The sequence below is a fragment of the Mangifera indica genome, chromosome 18 (genome assembly GCF_011075055.1).
Source record: "Mangifera indica cultivar Alphonso chromosome 18, CATAS_Mindica_2.1, whole genome shotgun sequence".
Classification (NCBI taxonomy): domain Eukaryota; kingdom Viridiplantae; phylum Streptophyta; class Magnoliopsida; order Sapindales; family Anacardiaceae; genus Mangifera; species Mangifera indica.
In genome coordinates this window covers 8,637,391-8,658,624 of record NC_058154.1, presented here as the reverse complement: position 1 = coordinate 8,658,624, position 21,234 = coordinate 8,637,391, and the positions used below count along the sequence as shown (strand labels likewise).

Genomic DNA, 21,234 nt, shown 5'->3' with positions numbered 1-21,234 from the left:
TGATATTTTTTAAAATAATGTGTTAATTAAAATTTTTTATTTTTTAAAGACATTTTACGATATGACATATAATATAAAAAATTAAATTTTGATATACGATATAATACGTAATTTGACTATAATGCCTGGAACAACTGACACTTACTATGATGCTAATTAAAACAACTCAGTCAGTATGCAAAACTTTGCCCAGGAGATGGAAAAACAGTAAATTACAGACAAATATTAGACCTCTATTGCACCAATTGCATTACCTGCATGAATGAAATGACATAATTAACTACTGGCCAAAAAAATTGGTAAGCTCTTATACAACATAAACATCATCATTTTACACTTTGAAGGAGCTTGAACTTGATATTTCAATATCTGGTTATTCGTCTGCTTCTGGTTTTTCTTCAGCTTCTGGATTTTCAAGTTCCATTATAGCATTAAATCCAAACTCATATCCTGGAGTGAAAAGCTTTTTGAGTTCTGCAGCAGACTGGGTTGTGGTAACTTTTTTCTCCTTCACGTTCAAATTTTCCTGCATTGAATTGAAACATTTTTGAGTGACAACTGAGGTTGGATCTTACGATGCACGAAACAAAGAAATAGTGATGACTTGCCTTCTTTGCATAATCGGTCATGGTTGAGCTAACAATTTCTTGTACCACAAACTTTGTTACACGATCTTCACCAAGGATTTGTAAGAGGAAGTCCTTTGGGACCTGGGAAAATTAAACTATCAATCACAATGTATCTAGATATAAACATAATAAATATGTTTTATATAATTTATCCCAAAGTGAATCACTGATCCACTGAACATTTCATCTGAAAGTCCAAATTACAAGCAAGGGAGAGTATTTCATTGCTTCAGGACTTGCACCGTATCTTCAATTCTAACAAATTAATCCCAATTTCTAGTGCTCAACATGTTAAATCAATTCTATTTTTTGAAAATGTCAAGAAAGATGTGCATTCGTGGCAAAAAAATATACAGCAGATAATTGGTTGGCTAAATATACAATAAAGCATACTGCACTAACCCTTGTAGTTTTTCCTGCATTCCTCCCCGTGTACATGCAAAATGTAAGATGGATAGAATTCATGAAGTGACAAGTTCACAGGCTGCACAAAACACAAATATATGAACCAAAATAAATGGACTTGAAAAACAAAACGAGTGAGAGAGAAAGAGAGAGAGAGAGAGAGAGAAGAGATTTCCTGCATCCAAACATATTGTAGGTTCAAAAAATTGGTTCAGGTTTCAAGGAAAAGCACTCGAATTGCATGAGCAAAACACAAAGCCCAGTGATCAAACCCTTGACCAGTGGACCATGGTCTACTGACCCTGTAGTAGCACACCATTGAGTTTATCTTGGAAAGGATAAAGTTCTTTCCGCCCTCAATGGCGAGATCTATGAACACTTGCAGGAAAAAATTCATAATGTCTGATACTACAGTACGTAACATGGCTGAAGAAATTTGATTTGGAGTGCAGAATGGACTACTTGATTCACATACGGTAAATAAAATCCTAATTGGGTTGTAGAAACACTTAATTGCTTAGGTAAGACAAAAGACAATTATATTTGAGACGTTCAGGAGGAAACAATAATATGAAAATGCATGAGCACATATTGGCATTTGTGCATAAAGCCAGTACGATATATTCAAGCAAATTAAAAGTTTGGTGCATCAACAGTAGAACTTGAGAAATATATATATTAGGAAATTGACATTGCTCCTAACAAGAAGAAACATAAAGCAAGCTTTGAACTTAAATGACCTAATCCTGTTAAAATGCATAACATGAATGCATTACCTCCTTTTTCTCGGCGAAATCCAGGTATCGGTGGTGCTGAACGAGCCAAATTTACTAAAACCCTATCAAATACTTTTTGTGTCGTATCACCAGTCAAATCCACTCTCATCTGACAGTGAAACAGCAAAAGTATAACAGATGGCGGTTGCAACAACACCAAGTAGATAGAATAGAGCTTGAACTCCTAAGTATGCCTAAAAGCACTCGGATAATGTTTTCATCCACTTTTATGAACTCATATGCAATCTTTGAACACTATAGTGACAGGTAACTGGCCAAATGAAACCATTGATTGATATTTATTAACTTACAACAGGAATTATAAAAAGCAGTCAATCCACTTGTGGACTTATATACCTCATCTGAATTGCTAAGGCAACATAACTCCAATAACATTATATTTTGAGAATAGTACATACTACATGAAGTGGAAATATTAGGAACTAAGCTGCATATCATCAATATGCATTGAAATAAATAGGACAACGTACGTGAGATAGAGACTCCTTAGCAGCATAAGTAGCATAATAGTCACATTTAGTTAAAGAACATCTTGTCAGTTGGCATAAAACAAGCTAATGTGCAAAGAGAATCCTAGTGTTACATCAATTTGCAGCTGAGGATGATTACATAAATGACTGCACTAGTAAATTATCTAAGTTAATCATGAAGGCAAACCTGTATCTTATTTTCATCTTGAGAGTCTACAACTATCTTGGCATCTTTGACGCTTATCAAGTCCTCTGGATCCGTAATAGACACCTCTAAACCTACAACACTCTTGTAGCAAATAACTTCAGTAACTCACACCAAAAGCAGGAAAAGGTAAACAAAAGGCATAGCATACAAATATCATAACATTGCATATTATATCCATTTATAGTTCACCTGAGTCAACTGCAGCTATAGGCTTCAACACTTCTTGATGTCTTCTCATGTGGAAATTAGAAGATAATGACAACCTTAAACCACAGCCATATGTAAGGCAGTGCTCACAGAATCTCATTAACAGGTAAATAAGCACATATAAAAAACATTGAAAAATAACAAAGTAAAAGTTATCAAAGCTAAATTTATGGCAAGTGATGCTACTCTCATCAAATTATAACAGTATTTTACTAAATTTTACATCCTTGTGTTACACTTTCAAAAAATACAAACGTTTATGCATACAAAGGGTGTATGTACAACAAAACAATCAAAGGACAAGTGTATGTCATATGAGATAACATTACATGATTGGTTGGTTGTGAGTTATTGATGCTAGGCATCAGGCTGTAACAATTTTTTCATTTAATATTACAAGGACGACCTTGAATGTAGAATATTACTTCCCAAAGACATCAATAAGCTAGTCAAAGAAATTGAAACAATGATTATAACTCTATAGTAGATTAATTATATCAAAGAAAATTAAAAAAAAAATAATACAATTGTAAGTTCCATTCACCTAATGTTTTGCTGTTTAAATACATTAACACTTGTGGCGCTTTGGTGGAAATGAATTTGCTTGTTATTGCAGCTCAGAGAGACCAACTGTAAAGAAAAAAAAAAAAGAATAAACTTTGATCTCCAAAATGAACTTTTTTTCTTCTGGACATTGTTTATTTACGAAGAAGATTAAAAAAGAGTTTTCTTACTTCAGATTGTTGAAAGTTTGATGGCATTATCGTCATTGTGAATGAAGTCGAGGCCATAGCTGCGTCGCTCCTTGGTTCTCTTCTGTTCTTTATCAACAGTTCAGTCGGCTGCGTTTCGTTTTTCAACTTTGGGGAATTTAATATCGTGCAAAGGGAAATTAAACAAAAAAAAAAATCTAATTTTAGATGCCCTAATACTAATTCTATCTAAATTAATATCGGTTTAAAATATATAAAAATATAAGGGTTTTAATATTTTCTAAATATATATTTTAATCAAGTGAAATTCATGAAATATTATTATATATTTATATGTTATAACAAATATTGATTATATTATATGTATAATTTTATATAAATTAATAATATATTATCATATTATTAGGTAATTAAAAATTAAAAATAAAATAATATTTAATTATATAATAATATATTATTATTTTATATAAAATTAAACATACAAATTATATATATAATATTATTAATTTTGTTTAACTATTGCAATAATTTCCTTTTTTCTCTTTAAATGATTAAAGTACTATTTTACTATTTGTGCCCCACCATAAATTTTGTCCTTGAAAGGTGAGATTTTGGTGGCTAGAGTATACGTGTCTTTACGGCCTTGTAAATGGGGTTGGATTTGGGTTAAGGTAAGTGTGAACACTATTTAATTTGAATTCAATTTAAATAAAAAATAATTAATTTTAAATTTAATTTAAATTTATCAAGTTAAAATTAAACCTAGTTTAAGTTTAATTTAGATAAAAAATAACTTAATTTGATTCAATTTAAGTTTAGTTTGATTTTATAACTTGAATTAATTGTTCAAATTTATAACTCAGTTTGGTTTAAATTAATAGTTCAAATTGTTGACTCAGATTTATAGCTTGAATTCATAGTTTATTAACAAAACGACATCACTTTATTCAAATAATATTTAAAATTTCTAATTAGGGCCACGGATTCGAGCCAAACTAAACCATAAATTCAAACTGATTCGAGTCAGAAATATAAACTACTAATTTGAGTTATGAATTTGAGTTAAATTTGAGTCGAACTGAGTCAAACACATCTTGGCTTACATTCAGCTCGAATTAGAAAATGAATCAAATCTTCTATCTTAAATTCGATTCAAATTTTAATCAAACAAATTTAAACTGAGTTAAATCAAACTAAATTGACTTTCGAGATCTAATAAGCTTGGATCATATCCAGGCCTACTCGTAGATTTGGTTGTTGACTGGGCGTCACATTCTGTTGATGACTCGGCGTGTTTAGATAAGCAATTGTTGACAGTTTAGTGAAGTGAAACAAGCAGTAGTGGATTTCACGGCGAATCAACTTCCACGACAGACTCCAAAACTAACAAACTTGAGAAAGAACATTTCAAGGTTCTGACTATGAAGGTAGATAGATTTTCATTGCTTGCATTATTAGAAAATTATAAGAGAAATACAGAACCCATAGAAAAATATATATATATATATATATATATATATATATATATATATATATATATATATATATATATATATATTTCGTTTGATTCTTAGTTCTTTGCCTAGAGAGACCACTTTATCAATAGGCATGATCCTACGCTCTTCCTCTCTATTTCTGTCTCTTGGCGAATCTAGAAGTCCTGGCTAACAGCTACTTAAGCTACTCTTCTCAAGGCTCACATGGCTGCACTAAAGAAGACGGAGAGGAAGGACAGGAAAAAGGCTGCAGAGGGAGATAACAAGGTTGGAGGTTCAAAACAAAGCCAAAGATACTATGAACAAGTCTCTTGCTACTGACACGTCCGTATAAACTGGGAAGCTTTTAATTTTCCTCTCATATTTGTTGCCTAGGATCTTTAGGCAAAATTGAAAGAAAAGATCCTACAGAAGTTTTACTATTTTGAACGGTTAAGAAGGTATTCTATACTTGTTCTTAGCATACAAAATCATTCATACAACTAGGCACACAGATGATAGTTGAATTTTATTCATAATTCAAAATTATCTAATAACAAACTAACTTATTATTTATATACCCAATTGTGTGTACATGGTTTTGTTGATATAAATTAGGGCAAATTCCTTAAGCTAGAAACATATTCGATTGCCTGCATTCTACTTTCAGTCCATTAATCAATATTATAGATACAGATATACACAGAGAAGTTATGATGTTACTTCTATTGATATCTCTTCCACTTTAGCTAAAAATCTATGAGCAATCCATTGTAGTTTCAGGTGGGAATGATTGATATGATGTGCCTCAAAATGCAGAATAACAGTGAATGTACACTTTACAATAACATTATTCACAACTGTGCATTAAGAAAACAAAAATAAGTGGAAATCTCTTGTGGCCTCTGTACTAGAACAAATACCTAATGTAAAAGGAATAATTGTCTATAAAATTAAAGGAAACTTACTTTTGGTTTCTGTCAAAGGAAGCAAACAAGAGTTGCCATGTCTAACGCCTTGGGAAACATGGAAAGCTTTGGATTGTTTTCATGTTTCATCATGTCGTGCTTAACCTGTATTCAACTTTGGATAAGAATATCGGGGAAATAAGCTTTCCATTGCTGCCAGGACTTGAAAGAAAGAAAAATTTCCGAAGTCTATTGGCAACTTAAACTTTAAGTCTTGAAACTTGAATAACCTTAAGTAGAATCAAGTTTCAATTGCTATTCAACAACAAAAAAGATCTTCATCATCTTGGGAAACAAAAGAGTATTAATGCTAGTTTCACCTTAAAAGTTGCACACACAAGTTTGTAAGATGTGCAGGAAGAAAAATAAGGGAAAGATGATTGCAGCAAAATATGGGATTATAAATCATCATTATTATCACCATCATCATTATCATCATCTTCTTCTTCTTCTTCTTGTTGTGATTCCATGTAAGCTTCAAGCAAACGTCTGTATTTCTCTGGACTGTCATAACATGTTGGGGTATTAATGATTACCTTCTCCAACCAATTCTCATCATCGATAGATTCCTCTTCTTTGAAAAGCTCGAGGAAATCTTCCCACCATTCCATTGCATTTGTTAAACGAACACTCTTGTAACCTTTTCCAAATAGATACTTCAGGTAGTCTCTTGCTAATAGAGTCAACTCCTCACCATGAAGTATATAAATATACTGCAATCAATGAATTAAGATTGCAATTATGTGAAAGATACACCGTTTTGAACTTTGGAAAATTGAAAACTAAATGTCTTTTCTCAGGACATTACAATAAAGATTTAATATGCTCAATGTAACAAAGATGAAGGGAAAAAGACATTTTACCACAAATATTATGCCAAGTGTTGCTAATATGACTTGCGCGGTTTCATCTATGATCCCACCCCAGCCTTCATCCTCTGATTCTCCACCACTACCACCACTGCCACCAGTGCCACTTGGCACTTTTGCCACCACTTCCATCATGGCGGACTTTCCACCACTTCCGTCTGCTGCCTTCTCCACATGCCTCTACAGATCCTCCCCTTAGACTGCCCCTAAGTTTCTCAAATTTCCCATAGCTTTCCCAAATGCATCCCATGGAGATTTCTAATGAAAAATAAGGAGATCAGATGTACATAACTTTATGGACAGCAAAGTTACTTTTAGGAAAAATTGAGCATCTCATACTCCAGTCTCTCAGCTCTAGCAAAATGGTGAAGGTCTCCATACCGTGAGCTTCGGATAATAAAATGACCTCTTTATTTTCAAATTAATATATTTAACAAAAGATTAAATCCCCCATTATTCATCAGCAGATACTGGATGTCTTCATAATTGATATCAAATTAAATATAATTTAAGAAAAAGCTGATAATATCGCAATGACTCACAAGGGATAAACTGTGCATAAAGGAGCAAAATAGACAACCTGAAAAAATGAAGTCTAAGCTGAATGCATCAGTGAGATGAAATTGACCATTTGGAAATAACAAAACATATTAGAATCAAGAACAAAGTTAATGTACTGAAAGACTTAAGCTTGTTCCAAAACTTAATAGCATGGAGCTTCTGCTAATAAAGAGACAAGCTTAAACTCTATTTTATGATACTTTATCCTTTCTATTTTAACAAAAAAAGGTACTTTATCGTGGACTTTTTGGGTGCAGTTAATTCCAATCATCAATAAACCAGGTCATATGCAGGCCACTCAAAATATCAGAACTTTTTGGTTGCAAGAATGGAAACACAAGCAGAAAACCGATTATTTAGATATTTTCTTCTTTTCTTTCTTTGAGATAAAACATAGAAATCCCTTGAATCTATTCAGCAAACTCTAGCTTGAAAACACACCCCCAGTGTGCCCTATAATAATCTCTAAGTGAGGCAGAGGAAATTTGTGGCATGTGGTCCAGTAAGTAGTAGCCTAGAGAATACCTTAGGAAAGGAAACTACAAGCATGACCCCTTGACTAGCTTATCAGAATTGCTAATTCAACTAGTTGAAGTACATTCCTATGCCATCATGAGCTTATATCAAACAAATTATCAGCACTCACCAATCAGCTACTAACACACACTTACGAAGGCTTAGATTAAAGAGGGCTTCTTTCATACCGTATCTTTAGACTTGTCTTTATCACCAAACAAGCAAACAATTGGGCTTCGTTGCTGAGATTTCAACTGGGGTGCACCCTGCTTATATGTTAGTTTCAACAATGTACAATGTGTCGTACCAGGTGGATGCTGTAATTGGGCTCCATTTGGGAGAGTTGCACAAGGCTTGCCAACACTAGTAGCCTGAATACAACTCATTCTCCACCAAACCTAATCCCAAACAAAAAGAACCTAAACAAAGGAAAAAAAAAAAAATCAAAATTTCAAAAACCGCAAGCATAACAATATTATGAATGCTAAAAGATAACACTAGAACTTTATTTTGACGTTTTGAGGCCATGGGCAAAATCCCAATAAAGCCTTCAAAATCTCATATTCAACAACATAATCACAAACATTAATAAATAAATGAAAATAAAACTATCTGAAAACCAGAACACATTAAACCAAAGCCCTCTCCTCACCAATTCTTGTCATTGTTTCACAAAAAAATTATTTTCAAATAGGCTTATTTTAGTGTAATATATTCGAAATTCATCAAATAAAAAGCAAGAAATAGTGTTGAGCAGATTAAAAATCTCATCTTTAATCCACATTTCTTAATTTTAACATAGCCAATGCAATACACATAAATTGCAAACATCTATAAATTAATATAAACAAACTCTAAATATCTAAATCCACAAACCATTAAACCCAACCCCTCTCTTCATGAATTATTTTTCATACAACATTTAGTTTTTCATTAGATTTTAAAAAAAAAATAATTATGTTAGGGCTTGAGTGAAAAATGAAAGGTAGGAAGCTCAAAAATCTGAATAAAAAGAAGAGCTAAAACGTAAAGTATCGAAAGCCCACGTACCAGAAGAAAGGAAGGAAGGGAGAGTGTGAAGTGAAGAGGAGTCGAAATGATAACGAGAATTTCTCGAATGCGCTTGCGGTGCGGATGTGAAAGAAGATAGATTTTAATTTCTAACCAAAGTATAGCGAACTGACTAAAATGCCCTCATGTTTGAAAACAATTGCTTGACTGAAGCCCCAAATTATAGTGCTGCTTACTCCATTTGACTTTGGGAACGTTCAGGTCACGAATCAAGGGTTCACAACACAATGTTGGATTAGTGTAAGGTTAATTAAAAATGACACGTGAGAAAATTAGGAATGACAATTCAACATTCTAAATCAAGTTTCTAGCCTACCTTTCTCTAAATGGGGAGATGATTATCTATTAGAAATCTAAATAACTTAAATTTTGTAATCAAGAATGAGAATAAATATATCTTTTATTTGTTATCTCTCTAGTTTGTTTTTCTTTTACGTATCTCTTAAACTCTTAAATATTGATTATCGTTAAAGTTTTAATTATTACAATACGTTTTGGCATTTAATAATTATTCAGTTATTTTTTAAGTAATGATGAAAAAGGAAAAGAGAATGGATTTTTCTGCAAGAACAAGGAGGGGAAGGAAAATTTTTTTTTTCTTGCGTCGAAAGGATAGAGATTCTCTATTATTCTCATATTGGGGATAAGAGTTTTCCCTACCTCCTTTACCGGCCCCATTATCATCTCTAAAAATAAGGCTAAAAAACATATTCCAACCCAAGGTTTGGTCAATTATAAATTTTTATCTGTTAAGTTTTAAAAATTTAATTATCTATTTATTATCCAATTCTGTTAAAATTCTCTATTTTCGTCAAACGAAGATGTTTTTACCTTTGTACTAATAGAGAATTTTTAACAAAAATTAGATAATAAGTGGGTATTTAAGTTTTTAAAACTTAGCAGACGAGAGTTTTGAAACAGACCAAACCTTGGGTGGGAATAAGTCTTTTGGCCCCAAAAATAATTGACAACTCAATAAAAAAGGACTACACGGATGGCATCATATTCATACAATCTTTGTAACAACAATTGGAGTATAGACTATTAGTTTTTGTTACATAATAAGATAAACAACATTATCCCTGTAACAACAATAAACTCTTTAATCTACTCAATAAATAAGTTAATATTACATCCATTGATAAGTTTCCCGTGTTGGTCTAGCAGTAGTTGGTGTGATAATCAGGGTTTGAATATGTTGGCATCGAGTTTTGTTTGTCACAGTCGTCCTAAACTCATCAAAATTGATGTGCACCTTGTTAGGGAATAACAAGTAGCTACAAAACTGTATCAATTTATTATGTGCCTATTAAGCATCAGGTGGATGATCTATTCACAAAACCTTTATCTGTGAATAGGTTTGTATGGCTGAGGCTAATATTAAATGTAACTGCTTTAGTTCAAGTAACTAATTACACAAGAAAAGGTCATGAAATAGTTGATGAAACTGGAGAAATAAATCAGTGACATTGTTTTATTATGAGTGCTGGAAAATGTGTAGTGGTTCAAATATATCTTGCTGTTGTGTGAGTTGTTGTTGGCAACATTATTTCTGCAAATGTTTTGTGGTTGCTCGGTGTAAGCAATTTAAACTTGTGTTGTGTATGGAAACACCCTAATGGCTAATGTGATCCTAGAGGAGGCTTAATAGGATCTTCTAAAAATTTAATCACAATTTAAATTTTCAACACAAACAATTGTAAGAGCAAAAATTAAAGAGAAGAGTTAGAAAAAGCTCAGTGTTTATAGCGGTTTAAAATTTTCTCTACCAAGCCTCCTATATCAATTTTTTTAAGTAATCGACTTGAAATTCCACTAATATAACTTGAAACTTGCACAAGTTTATTACACAAATTAATTAAGCACAAATATTTCTCTTAAGAGTATGAAAATAAGTTTAGTGAGAGAAGAATAGAACGCTTTGTGAGAAGAAGATGCTTATAGATTGATACAATAAAGTTCTTAACATTTTGCAACTTGAATTCACTCCAATTTATAAGCAAAATATGTTGAAAAAGTTGTTGGGGTGAGATTTGTAACCGTTGACACTTGTAAGGTACAGATTTCTCTTGAAATTCAATGATCACAAGCGCGCATGACCTAAAAATCTTCTTTTTAAATGAAAACCTTGGTTAGACCTCCAATGATCAATTTTTGTTCTCACCAAATGTCTACATAGGTGTGCATTTCTTATGCACGATTGTACATCACTTTATATGCATGAGCCTTTCAGAATTTCAAAGCTGTGAATGATGAGCATGAACGGTTGAAATTTGGCCAAAATACAAGCATACATGACCTTTGAACGGGCATGCATTTGACTTTGCTTTGACTTCTTCATAATACATGGTTGTTCCATGCACAGGATCCTCCTCATGACTCCTTTTATTGAGGACACACGGGGTGTGCATTTAAGCTTGACTTTGACCTTGACCTTGCACAACCACGATAAACATGAGACTTTGCTTGTGAGTCTTCATATTTGATCATGAATAGGCATGTGAAGTTCTTATGCACAGGTGTGCATGAGTCTTTGGCTTTTTCCTGCATTGACTCTAGCTTGAATTGAATGAGGAAGAATTCATAGGAGACTCTTCCTCGAGAATGACCTAAAATTGGGCATGCACGAGTGTACTTGACCTATTTGAAGGAGGGCAGAATTACAAAGTCGTGTACAGGGATGTACACAATCTTGTTTATCCTTGTGCATGGTTGAATTTGTATTATATATGGGTGTGCTCAAGCATGGTTGTATTAGAGTTTGATTCTGTATTTTTCAAAATTTATCCATTTAGTAATGTTTTATGACATTACTTAGACAATGTTAAACATTTTAACTTTATTTTTATTATCATTAAAACACCTAATGGTCCAACAGTGTAGTTGTTATATTGTTCTTTAGAATAAAATCTCTTGGTGAAAGGTTGCATAAATTGTCATTTGTGTGATTGTTCATAAGAAGGGAAGATGTAATGGTGTTGTAGTTTCTCGTTGGCATTTCACTCATTAATATGCACTAATGAGATTCAGGGAGGATAAAAACACTATAAGGATGGTATGCAATATTTTTGTGCTTTTTGTTTTGCTAGTGGGAAATGATGTAATGAAAAGAGATCATGCTGGAGAAGTGCAGTGGTTTTGTTACATCTGATTTTTGCCTTCACTTCATTCTCTTCGCAAACCATATTATTTTTCAAACAATATGATTTGAGGGAGGATGTTGAGAATGAGGCTATAGGAGATTGCACCTTGAAGCCAATTAATGGTCTTAAACAACACAAGTTCACACAGTCTAAAGGATAATGGAAGAGTTAATTAAAAGTGTGTTAGCATAAAATCAAAATGATGTCATTTTTTAGTTAATGGTTGAGATTTTGTAGTTTTGTATTTTCTTAACAGGAGATCAATGACTATGGTTTGGCTTTACATGGATTGCCAAATTAGAGCCACTTTTTTGCAAAATTTGGAACAATAAAATTATGTACATAATTTTTATATATAATTTTATACACAAACAATAGTGTGTTATTAAGTGATTGAATTTTTTTTAAAATTTTTAACTATCCAATCACATTATAATACGTCATTATTTATACACAGAGTTGCACATATAATAATACTCAATTTAAAAATAATTATATTGTAATGCTTTTGATTTCATTTTTTATAAAAATTCAAGGCAATATTCAAACACATCTCTCTCTTTCTTCCCAACAAGTCCACTTGTAGGGTTTATCTTTTTCTTCAAATTCCTGTTCAATTGATTAGGCAGTGTAAATTTGAAGTGTTTCTTCATTGTTTCATGGTATAAAGAAGTGTCATGCCAATAATTTAACAAATATATGAGATTAAACAACACTATACTTCCTTCTAAGAAAAACTAAAACTAGGATTATATTATTACTAATATATAAGATGTGACCGTAAAGGTTAGTAAAATTTGTGGAGCATAAACTTTTAAAGTGAATGAAGGTTTGGGTTCAAGTTTTTGTTATACTTGTGAAATCTTAACTTACTTGGTGTAGTGATTATGAATTTAATTATTGTGCTTTACATTATATAATGTGATATAATAGTTATGGATCCAATCATTGTGTCTTGAGTTACATAATGTGAATATAGTAACTTATTATTGGAGCATTTCCATCAAGACAATGCAATAACACACAAACTCAATTCTGAAAATTACTATTCATTTGACACAACAACAATTTGTCTCTTAATTTTAACCAATCAAATGACCTCCAAATATTACAAATTATATATCATTGGAAAAAGCATTCAAAGAGCTTTCTAACAGTATATAATGTCAACCATAACTCAATCAATAAAACATTCAAAACTAGCTTCAAAGTCTTTTGACAAAAACTGGAAATTGCAAAAAACACACATTATAAACAGTAATCTGAGGCATACAACACACATTCAAGTCTTCACACTTTAGATTTCAAGGGAAACATAAAGTGTAACTAAGGCATAAAGGAAAGTTCCACCAACCTTGGGGTATTCAACCAAGAATGATTGGATAAAGGAAATGAGATAAAAACCAACAAAACTTTCTTCAAATTTTCATTCAAATGCTAACCAACCTATTACAAATGAAGATTCACCCCTTTATATAAGAGGCATGGATGACAATGATACAATATTTCCCACAAAAGTCAACTAAAATGATATGAATTAAGTTAAGTCATTCATTATAAACCAAAACCATATATAGTAATTAACTAAAGACAAAAATTAGTTGTTTTTTCCTTAATTTTAGGAATGATATTTCCTAACTAAAATAACAAAATTCTAATTTAGTTCTAATATAACTAAAAACCAATTTTGGGCTCTTTGAGTTTCTCAAAATGATGCGTGGACGTTTCGGCCATTGATGGACTTCCGAAATCACACTTTTGGATCATTTGGAGCTAGCTATTCACTTGGACCTTGGGTTTATGCAATGAGACTATACCCAAAAGTGGTTTTGGGCCAAAATTGAATGTGTAATGCTTCCTTTGACTTGAGATTCGCTAGAACTTTATTCTTCTTGGCTTCAAAGGCTGCATGGAGACTTCAGAATGACTTAGAATCCAAAAATGACAATGGAGTCGCGTATACATCAATTATATCACTGAATTTTGAGATGTTAATAAAACTATATATACACATTTTTGAGTAAATAATAACACATTAATTATATATTTAATTGTGTATTGAATATATATATATATATATATATATATATATATATATATATATATATATATATATATATATATATATATATATAATAAAATTAGAAGACTATAGCAGCTTTGATTGTGTGTCACAAGTTATGAAGTGCCTAGCTATTTAGGATATGGAAGTTTGTCTCATACCGGAAAGATCAAGCATCATTTTGTCTTGAATGAACACAAAAATCCAAAACCCTAATTATCCCATCTTTTCTTCTAGTTGTTTTTATTGACAACTCACTCAATCTTTCTTTTATTTCAACTCCGTAATTTACACGCACAAGAAGATTCATGTCAACCTGTTCAAATTAATTGATTTGAGCTAATAAAAAAAAGTAATTTAAAAATATTATTATTGAGACTTGAACTGAAAATTTCATTTACCAATTTTAAACATATATATCTCATTAAATTGAGTTTTTTTTTTTTTAAATAAAATAATTAAGATTATATGTTTAAGATACTTTATATTGATGCATTACAATGGTTAAAATTGCATATATATGTATTTGGAGGTTAAGAGTATCTTTAATTATAAATCTTTCATCAAGGAGAAATCAACATTTTTGCTCCATTTTAATAAGACTTGACAAGTCTAAAGGCACGCTCAATGAAAAACATTAGTGCAAAAAATGTTTTTCATTTGAAACGAAGAAGAAAAAATATGTAAAATGAGTGGAATTAGCATATTTTATTTTTATCATTTCTTTGAAGCAAAATGTATCTTTACCTTTGCTCCTATTTAAAAAGAAATTATTAATTAGTCATTTTTCCGTTACTAAAGGTGTTAAATGGGTTAGGCCTAGGCATTTTGGCACAACCTAATATTGAAAAAAGCAAGTCATGTTAAGCTTGTGCGCTTAGTGGCTTGTGTCCCTGACCATGAGATAAAGCTTGCAGGTTGGCCTGATCGTACTCAGTATTATTGGACTAATTTTTTTATTAATTTTTTTGGATGGATTAATCAATCCAATACGGCTGAATACTATAGTAGTCCAAAAAAATTAAAAGTTAATTTTACTTTATTAAAAAATAAAAATTATTTTTTAAACCAACTTACAAAAGTTTGTAGCCTGGTCTATTAAGTTTATGAGGGCACAACCCAGTCTTTGCATCGTATCTCAAGTCTTAAGTTTTTGTCAAGTGAGTTCAATGCAAAAGTCTATCAAATAATAAGTCTTGTCATGACCCAAACATGGGTCTTGTCGATAGTGCTGAAATTAACGCGGTATAGCGGCATACTATCATCTCTACCCCTCATTGATAAAAAGTATGAAGAATATTTGTTAGGATATGCTCAAGATATCCTTTATTATTTTAATATCCACTAATTAATACCATGTCCAAAATTGCATATATATATATATATGGAGGTTAAGATTATTTTTAATTATGAATCTTTCATCAAGGCAAAATCAATGTTTTAGCTCCATTTTTATAAGAGGTGACAAGTCTAAAGGTATGCTTAATGAAAAACATTAATGCCAAAAATGTTCCTCACTTGAAAAAAAGAAGAAAAAATATGTGAAACGAGTGTAATTAGCATATTTTATTTTTATCATTTCTTTGAAGTAAAAAATATATGTTTCCCTTTGCTCCTATTTCAAAAAAAAATATTAATTAATCATTTTTCCCTCACTAAAGGTGTCAAATGGGTCGGATTGAGCATTTTGGCACAGCCCAATATTAAAAAAACAAAATAGGTCGTGTTAAGCTTGTAGGCTTAGTGGGTCATGTTCCTAACCATGAGATAAAACTTACACGGTGGCTTAATCATACTCAATACTATTAGACTAATTTTTTTGGATGGATTAACCAATCTGATATGACTTGATATTGTAGTGGTCCAAAAAAATTATAAATTAATTTTACTTAATTGAAAAATAAAAATTCATTTTTTAAAACCAACCTATAAGAGTTTGCAATCTGATCTATTAACTCAAGAGGGCATGGCCTAGCCTTTGCATCATACCTCGAGCCTTGAGTTTTTATCAAGTTAGTCCAATGCAAAAGCCTATCAAATGACAAACCTTGTCATGACCTATAATGGGTCTTGTTGGTTACATCAAAATTAACTCAATATAGTGATCTACTATCATCTCTACCCCCTCATTGATAAAAAGTATGAAGAATATTTATTAGTATATGCTCAAAATATCTATCCCTTATTATTTTTAATATCCACGAATAATATTATTGATCAATCACATTTTTCACACGAAACATAGTTAATTTGGCACCTCCCAAAAGACAGAAGAAATTAAAACTAGAATTGGCCGACGAAGACTTGACTGAAATTTCTTACAAGAATGGTTCCCTAATTAAAGCCACATTTTTCAAGGAATCAAAGTTACATACGGATATTGCTTGTTACAGATTAGAGACAATTGTCGACTCTGATCTCATAGTCTTAAACTTTTTGATCGAATGGCCATTTAAGAAAGTCAAAATCCATATGTTTATTTCAATTTCATAATGAAGTTCAGGTATTCCGTTAGACTTTCTAAAGTACTTTGAATATGTATATGATTTTTAGAGTTCCAGAAACAATTCAAGACTCTGACCACACAAAGATTGAATGGTTATTCAAAAAAATAATTATTATATTTTAAATTTAGTTATCTAATAAATATGAATACGATCTTCAATTATTAAAAAAAATAATGAGACACTATATATTTATAATATAATTTCTCCATAAAAGAGTTAAATTTTCTGGCAAGTGAATATAATTAACGGGGAGTGTATTTAATTATGTTAGAGCGTATTCGATGTATGTAGAATTGTTGACTATCTTGGTACCAATTTCTTAAATAAAACGTTCAGGGAGTCTGCGTATTGACTTTTCTACTCTACTCTTCCAGTAGCTCTGAAATCTTCCTCTTGACTTGCACGTATTAACTTAGTTTAATTTTAAACAATAATTTATTATTTGTGAGTTTTGTATTTAAGAATGTAAATACAAACTTATTTTTGTTGAAAATTAGATTTTACATTCATGTTATTATCGGATTACATTTATATTATATTTGTTTGAGTTTTATGTTAGAAATTCTCAACTTTCACTCTATTTAAATTAAAATCATATAAAATTTTCAACTCTAACTCAAATCTTAACGCAATTTAACACAATCTGACATGAATTTAAATAAATAAAAGAGCATAGAGCTTATCTATAGGATCTTTGATGGCTGTGCAGCAGTTTTACGCCACTAATCGAGGACGAATCGTGGATATTCATCAAGACTTTTCAACATGATTATATCGAAGATCAACATCCATGACAACGCATCCCTAATCTTTAATGTTTTCTTGACAAGTCTATCGCCATTTCTGACCCGCAAACTCCCTCCGGAACTCTATAAATAGCCACCTATCTCTGCTAAGTTTTCACCCATCAACAATCCTTTCTCTCCTTCTCAATCATCACTCATACCTCATGGCTCTCAACATGAGAAAAGATTTGCTTACACTTGCTCTGCTGGGCATATTTGCCTTGGCCATTATTCCCAAAAATGTGATGTCTCAAAACTGTGGCTGTGCTGCAAACCTGTGTTGCAGTGAGTTTGGTTACTGTGGCACTGGCGAGGCCTACTGTGGCAAGGGGTGTAGAGAGGGTCCTTGTAGCACAACGCCATCTCCCACACCAAGCGGTGGTGGTAGTGTTGCCAGTATTGTTACAGCTGATTTCTTTGATGGGATAAAGAATCAAGCTGATGCAAGCTGTGTTGGAAAGACCTTCTATACAAGAGATGGATTTCTCAATGCTGCCAATTCGTTTCCCCAGTTTGGATCAGGCTCTGCTGATGAATCCAAACGAGAGATTGCTGCCTTTTTTGCTCATGTTACTCATGAAACTGGACGTAAGTTGATTTTATCTCTCTTTTACTTGCATCAATCTATTTTCAGCGTAACATGTCGATATTAATAATAACATTAGCTAAGCGAACAAGTTTGTAGCCATGGAAAAGGGAAGGTTGTAAGATTTATATTTATGCATAGGTTATAAAATACTTATTTAAAACTTTTAAGATTATATGATCACTTGGAATATCACACAATTTGAATTCATAACATTGTGAATCTGTAATGGTGCTAAAATTATTTGCATAAGAGTGACGGCTCTTCTGTTCCTAAATTCTCAGTGAATGACAACTTTTAATTATAAAAACTATACTATATTTGTTTTTAAGTGATGACCGGTCAATGTATAATAAGTTACTAGGCCTTAATAAACTTTACAATTTATTATCTCCTGAAATCATCACCTCTTAAATATATCAGGTTTGTCTTTATTTGATATCTCAATCACATTTTTAAATTATCATTAAAATATTCAATTGTAAGTAATGTTACCCTCGACAGGAAATCTTCTAAGAAAGGTCGCTAATAAGAGAAAAAACATTGCTTCATTTTGCAGATTTATGCTACACTGAAGAGATCGACAAGTCAAACGCCTATTGTGACCCATCATACACCCAATACCCCTGTGTCGCCGGAAAGAAGTACTATGGCCGAGGACCTCTGCAGCTAACCTGGAACTACAACTATGGAGCCTGTGGAAAAGACGAGGGGTTCGACGGACTTAATGCCCCAGAAACAGTGTCCAACGACCCTGCTGTCTCCTTCAAGGCTTCCTTGTGGTTCTGGATGAACAATGTTCACTCAGTTGTGAACCAAGGCTTTGGGGCAACCATTCAGAAAATTAATGGTGCTCTTGAATGTGGTGGCAAGCAGCCTGATAAAGTTAACGCTCGTATTGGATATTACAAAGATTATTGCAGCAAATTTGGCGTGGATCCTGGCCAGAATCTATCATGCTAGATTCTTAATATTCTTCGGAGCCTTTGGAGTGAATTGTTCTAAGCTTGGTGATGAAATAATGTCATAAAAAGTTGTTTTATTAAACAACTTGTTTGAGTAATAATCTGAGGGAATTTTATGTTACTCCAATGAAATAAATGAAAGAACGATGAATAATACAATAAAATTTGTTTCTTCATTATATATGTTTAGTTTATTTTTTTTTTAATTATAATAATATATTACCATTAATATTTAAATTAATACTCCATCGCAAATATACATTATTATTATTTATTGAGTTTCGGTCCGTCACTGGCAATAGGCAGTTGAGGAAGTAATTGTTCGATAGTTAGACACATATTTGATGTTCTAAAATTATCGCATTTTCTTCGGGATATTAATTAAAATAGACAGTCACTTTCCCGCTTAAACGTTTTTTGGCAGCAATTCATACGTTTTACCTTTTTAAGCAAATTGAATTTTTCATTCCAAAAATACCCTCATTTAATTTCTCAACGTTTACCGTAGTATTTCGTTGATTAATTACTTACATTTAACTATACACATTAAGATTAATTTATCTGTAATGAATAAAATCTATAGATTGAAAAACAGATATACTACAGATTGAATAAAATCTACAGATTGAAAATTTTAATCTATGAATAAAATTGAAAAACACATTGAAAATCTATAGATTGAATAAAATTTATGAATAAAATCTACAAATTTTATAAAATTTATTTTATAAAATCTATAAATTTATAAAATAATTAAATTTAAAATTGATTGATATATATGAAAAATAATGGATATATCGAAAATGGTATGTTTTTTCTCAAAATGGTGCATTTTCTCAAAGGGGTGCAGGAAAGTGTTAAGGGGTGCGGGAAGGGAATGAAAATACAAACGAGTGTGTAAAAATACAAATGAGTGCATAAAAATGTAAAGGGGTGCATGAAAATATAAACGGGTGCATGAAAATACAAAACAAGTGCGTAAAAATATAAACAAGTGCGTGAAAATGTGAAAGGTTGCGTAAAAATACAAACGGGTGCGTGAAAATATGAAGGGGTGCGTGAAAATACAAACGGGTGCGTGAAAATGTAAAGGGGTGCGTAAAAATACAAACGGGTGAGTGAAAATGTGAAAGGGTGCGGGAATTGACCAAAGGGTACGGGTACGGGTACGTGAAAGGGTGCGGGAATTGATACATGTGCGTGAAAGAGTGCAAAAATTTACTAAAAAGTGCGTGAAATTGCATCCCTTTATATTATATAAAGGGGTGCGGGAAATGCATTTCCCGCACCCTCCACTCACCCCTTTATATATAAAGGGTGCAGTAAATGTATATATATATATATATATATATATATATATATATATATTATATTATTAATATAATATAATAATATATATTATATTAATAATATATATAATATAATATATATATTATTTATATTATATTAATAATATCTATATATATATATATATATATTATTAATATAATATATATTTTTTATATTCTATGCACCCCCACCCATTCCCGTACCTCTTCACACACTCGCACCCTTTCATAGACTAGCACCTCTTCCCGCACCCTTTAGTCAATTTTCACACCTTTTCAGAAATTGTCGCACCCGTTAAGCAATTATCAAAAGAGTGCAGTAATTACTGAAAGGGTACGACAATTTCTGAAAGAGTACAAGAATTGACTAAAGGGTGCGGGAAGGGGTGCGAGAAGGGGTGCGGGAATGGATGCAGGTGCATGAAATATAAAAAATATATATTATTAATATAATATATATATATATTATTAATATATAATATATATATATATATATATATATATATATATATATATATATATATATATATATATATATATATATACACATTTACTGCACCCCTTTATATAATATAAAGGGGTGCGTGGAGGGGTGCAATTTCCCTCACCCCTTACACATTTCCCGCACCCTTTAGTAAATTCCCGCACCCTTTAATAAATTTCCGCACCCTTTAGTCAATTCCCACACTCCTTCACATTTTCACGCATCCATTTGTATTTTTACGCACCCCTTCACATTTTCACACATCCGTTTATATTTTCATGCATCCTTTCACATTTTTACACACCCGTTTGTATTTTCACGCACTCTTTCACATTTTCAAGTATCCGTTTATATTTTTATGCACTTGTTTTGTATTTTCATGCACCCATTTGTATTTTCACGCACCTTTTACATTTTCACGCACCCATTTGTATTTTCATACACTCGTTTGTATTTTCATTCCCTTCCCGCACCCCTTAACACTT

General features: G+C 31.7%; 3 protein-coding genes and 1 long non-coding RNA gene across 5 annotated transcripts; 1 reads left to right on the top strand and 3 right to left on the bottom strand.

Moving 5' to 3' along the window:
• Positions 1 to 111: 111 nt before the first annotated feature.
• Positions 112 to 3,617, bottom strand: LOC123201436. 2 transcript variants are annotated; one of them, XM_044616946.1, is made up of 9 exons: positions 3,451 to 3,617; positions 3,261 to 3,346; positions 2,699 to 2,772; positions 2,489 to 2,580; positions 1,811 to 1,919; positions 1,032 to 1,045; positions 609 to 710; positions 336 to 526; positions 112 to 254 (listed from the first exon to the last, which is right to left on the bottom strand). In XM_044616946.1, the coding sequence occupies exons 1-8, from the start codon at positions 3,505 to 3,507 to the stop codon at positions 374 to 376; spliced, it is 687 nt and encodes a 228-aa protein (XP_044472881.1). In that variant the 5' UTR covers positions 3,508 to 3,617; the 3' UTR covers positions 112 to 254; positions 336 to 373. The 2 variants fall into 2 exon arrangements, with proteins under 2 accessions (XP_044472881.1, XP_044472880.1); XM_044616945.1 differs by having other exon boundaries at positions 112 to 526.
• Positions 3,618 to 6,035: 2,418 nt separating this feature from the next.
• LOC123201670 lies at positions 6,036 to 6,876 on the bottom strand. Its single transcript, XM_044617257.1, has 2 exons — positions 6,736 to 6,876; positions 6,036 to 6,585 (listed from the first exon to the last, which is right to left on the bottom strand). Exons 1-2 carry the CDS (start codon positions 6,874 to 6,876, stop codon positions 6,271 to 6,273), a joined length of 456 nt encoding a protein of 151 aa, XP_044473192.1. The 3' UTR covers positions 6,036 to 6,270.
• A 62-nt stretch (positions 6,877 to 6,938) lies between these two features.
• LOC123201397 lies at positions 6,939 to 8,979 on the bottom strand. Its single transcript, XR_006498815.1, has 3 exons — positions 8,869 to 8,979; positions 8,007 to 8,237; positions 6,939 to 6,999 (listed from the first exon to the last, which is right to left on the bottom strand). It is a non-coding gene; the product is annotated as an uncharacterized LOC123201397 (long non-coding RNA).
• Positions 8,980 to 17,492: 8,513 nt separating this feature from the next.
• On the top strand, positions 17,493 to 19,113 carry LOC123201354 (endochitinase B-like). Its single transcript, XM_044616824.1, has 2 exons — positions 17,493 to 17,974; positions 18,532 to 19,113. The coding sequence occupies exons 1-2, from the start codon at positions 17,551 to 17,553 to the stop codon at positions 18,933 to 18,935; spliced, it is 828 nt and encodes a 275-aa protein (XP_044472759.1). The 5' UTR covers positions 17,493 to 17,550; the 3' UTR covers positions 18,936 to 19,113.
• The last annotated feature ends 2,121 nt before the right edge of the window (positions 19,114 to 21,234 follow it).

Coding starts and splice junctions, on each gene's coding strand:
- LOC123201670 (XM_044617257.1), bottom strand. CDS start 6,876: ATGATGGAAGTGGTGGCAAAAGTGCCAAGTGGCACTGGTGGCAGTGGT. Junction 6,586..6,735: donor CACTTGGCATAATATTTGTG/GTAAAATGTCTT, acceptor CATTGATTGCAG/TATATTTATATACTTCATGG.
- LOC123201436 (XM_044616945.1), bottom strand. CDS start 3,507: ATGGCCTCGACTTCATTCACAATGACGATAATGCCATCAAACTTTCAA. Junction 2,773..3,260: donor TTTAAACAGCAAAACATTAG/GTGAATGGAACT, acceptor CTGTGGTTTAAG/GTTGTCATTATCTTCTAATT. Junction 2,581..2,698: donor TATAGCTGCAGTTGACTCAG/GTGAACTATAAA, acceptor AGAGTGTTGTAG/GTTTAGAGGTGTCTATTACG.
- LOC123201354 (XM_044616824.1), top strand. CDS start 17,551: ATGGCTCTCAACATGAGAAAAGATTTGCTTACACTTGCTCTGCTGGGC. Junction 17,975..18,531: donor TGTTACTCATGAAACTGGAC/GTAAGTTGATTT, acceptor TTCATTTTGCAG/ATTTATGCTACACTGAAGAG.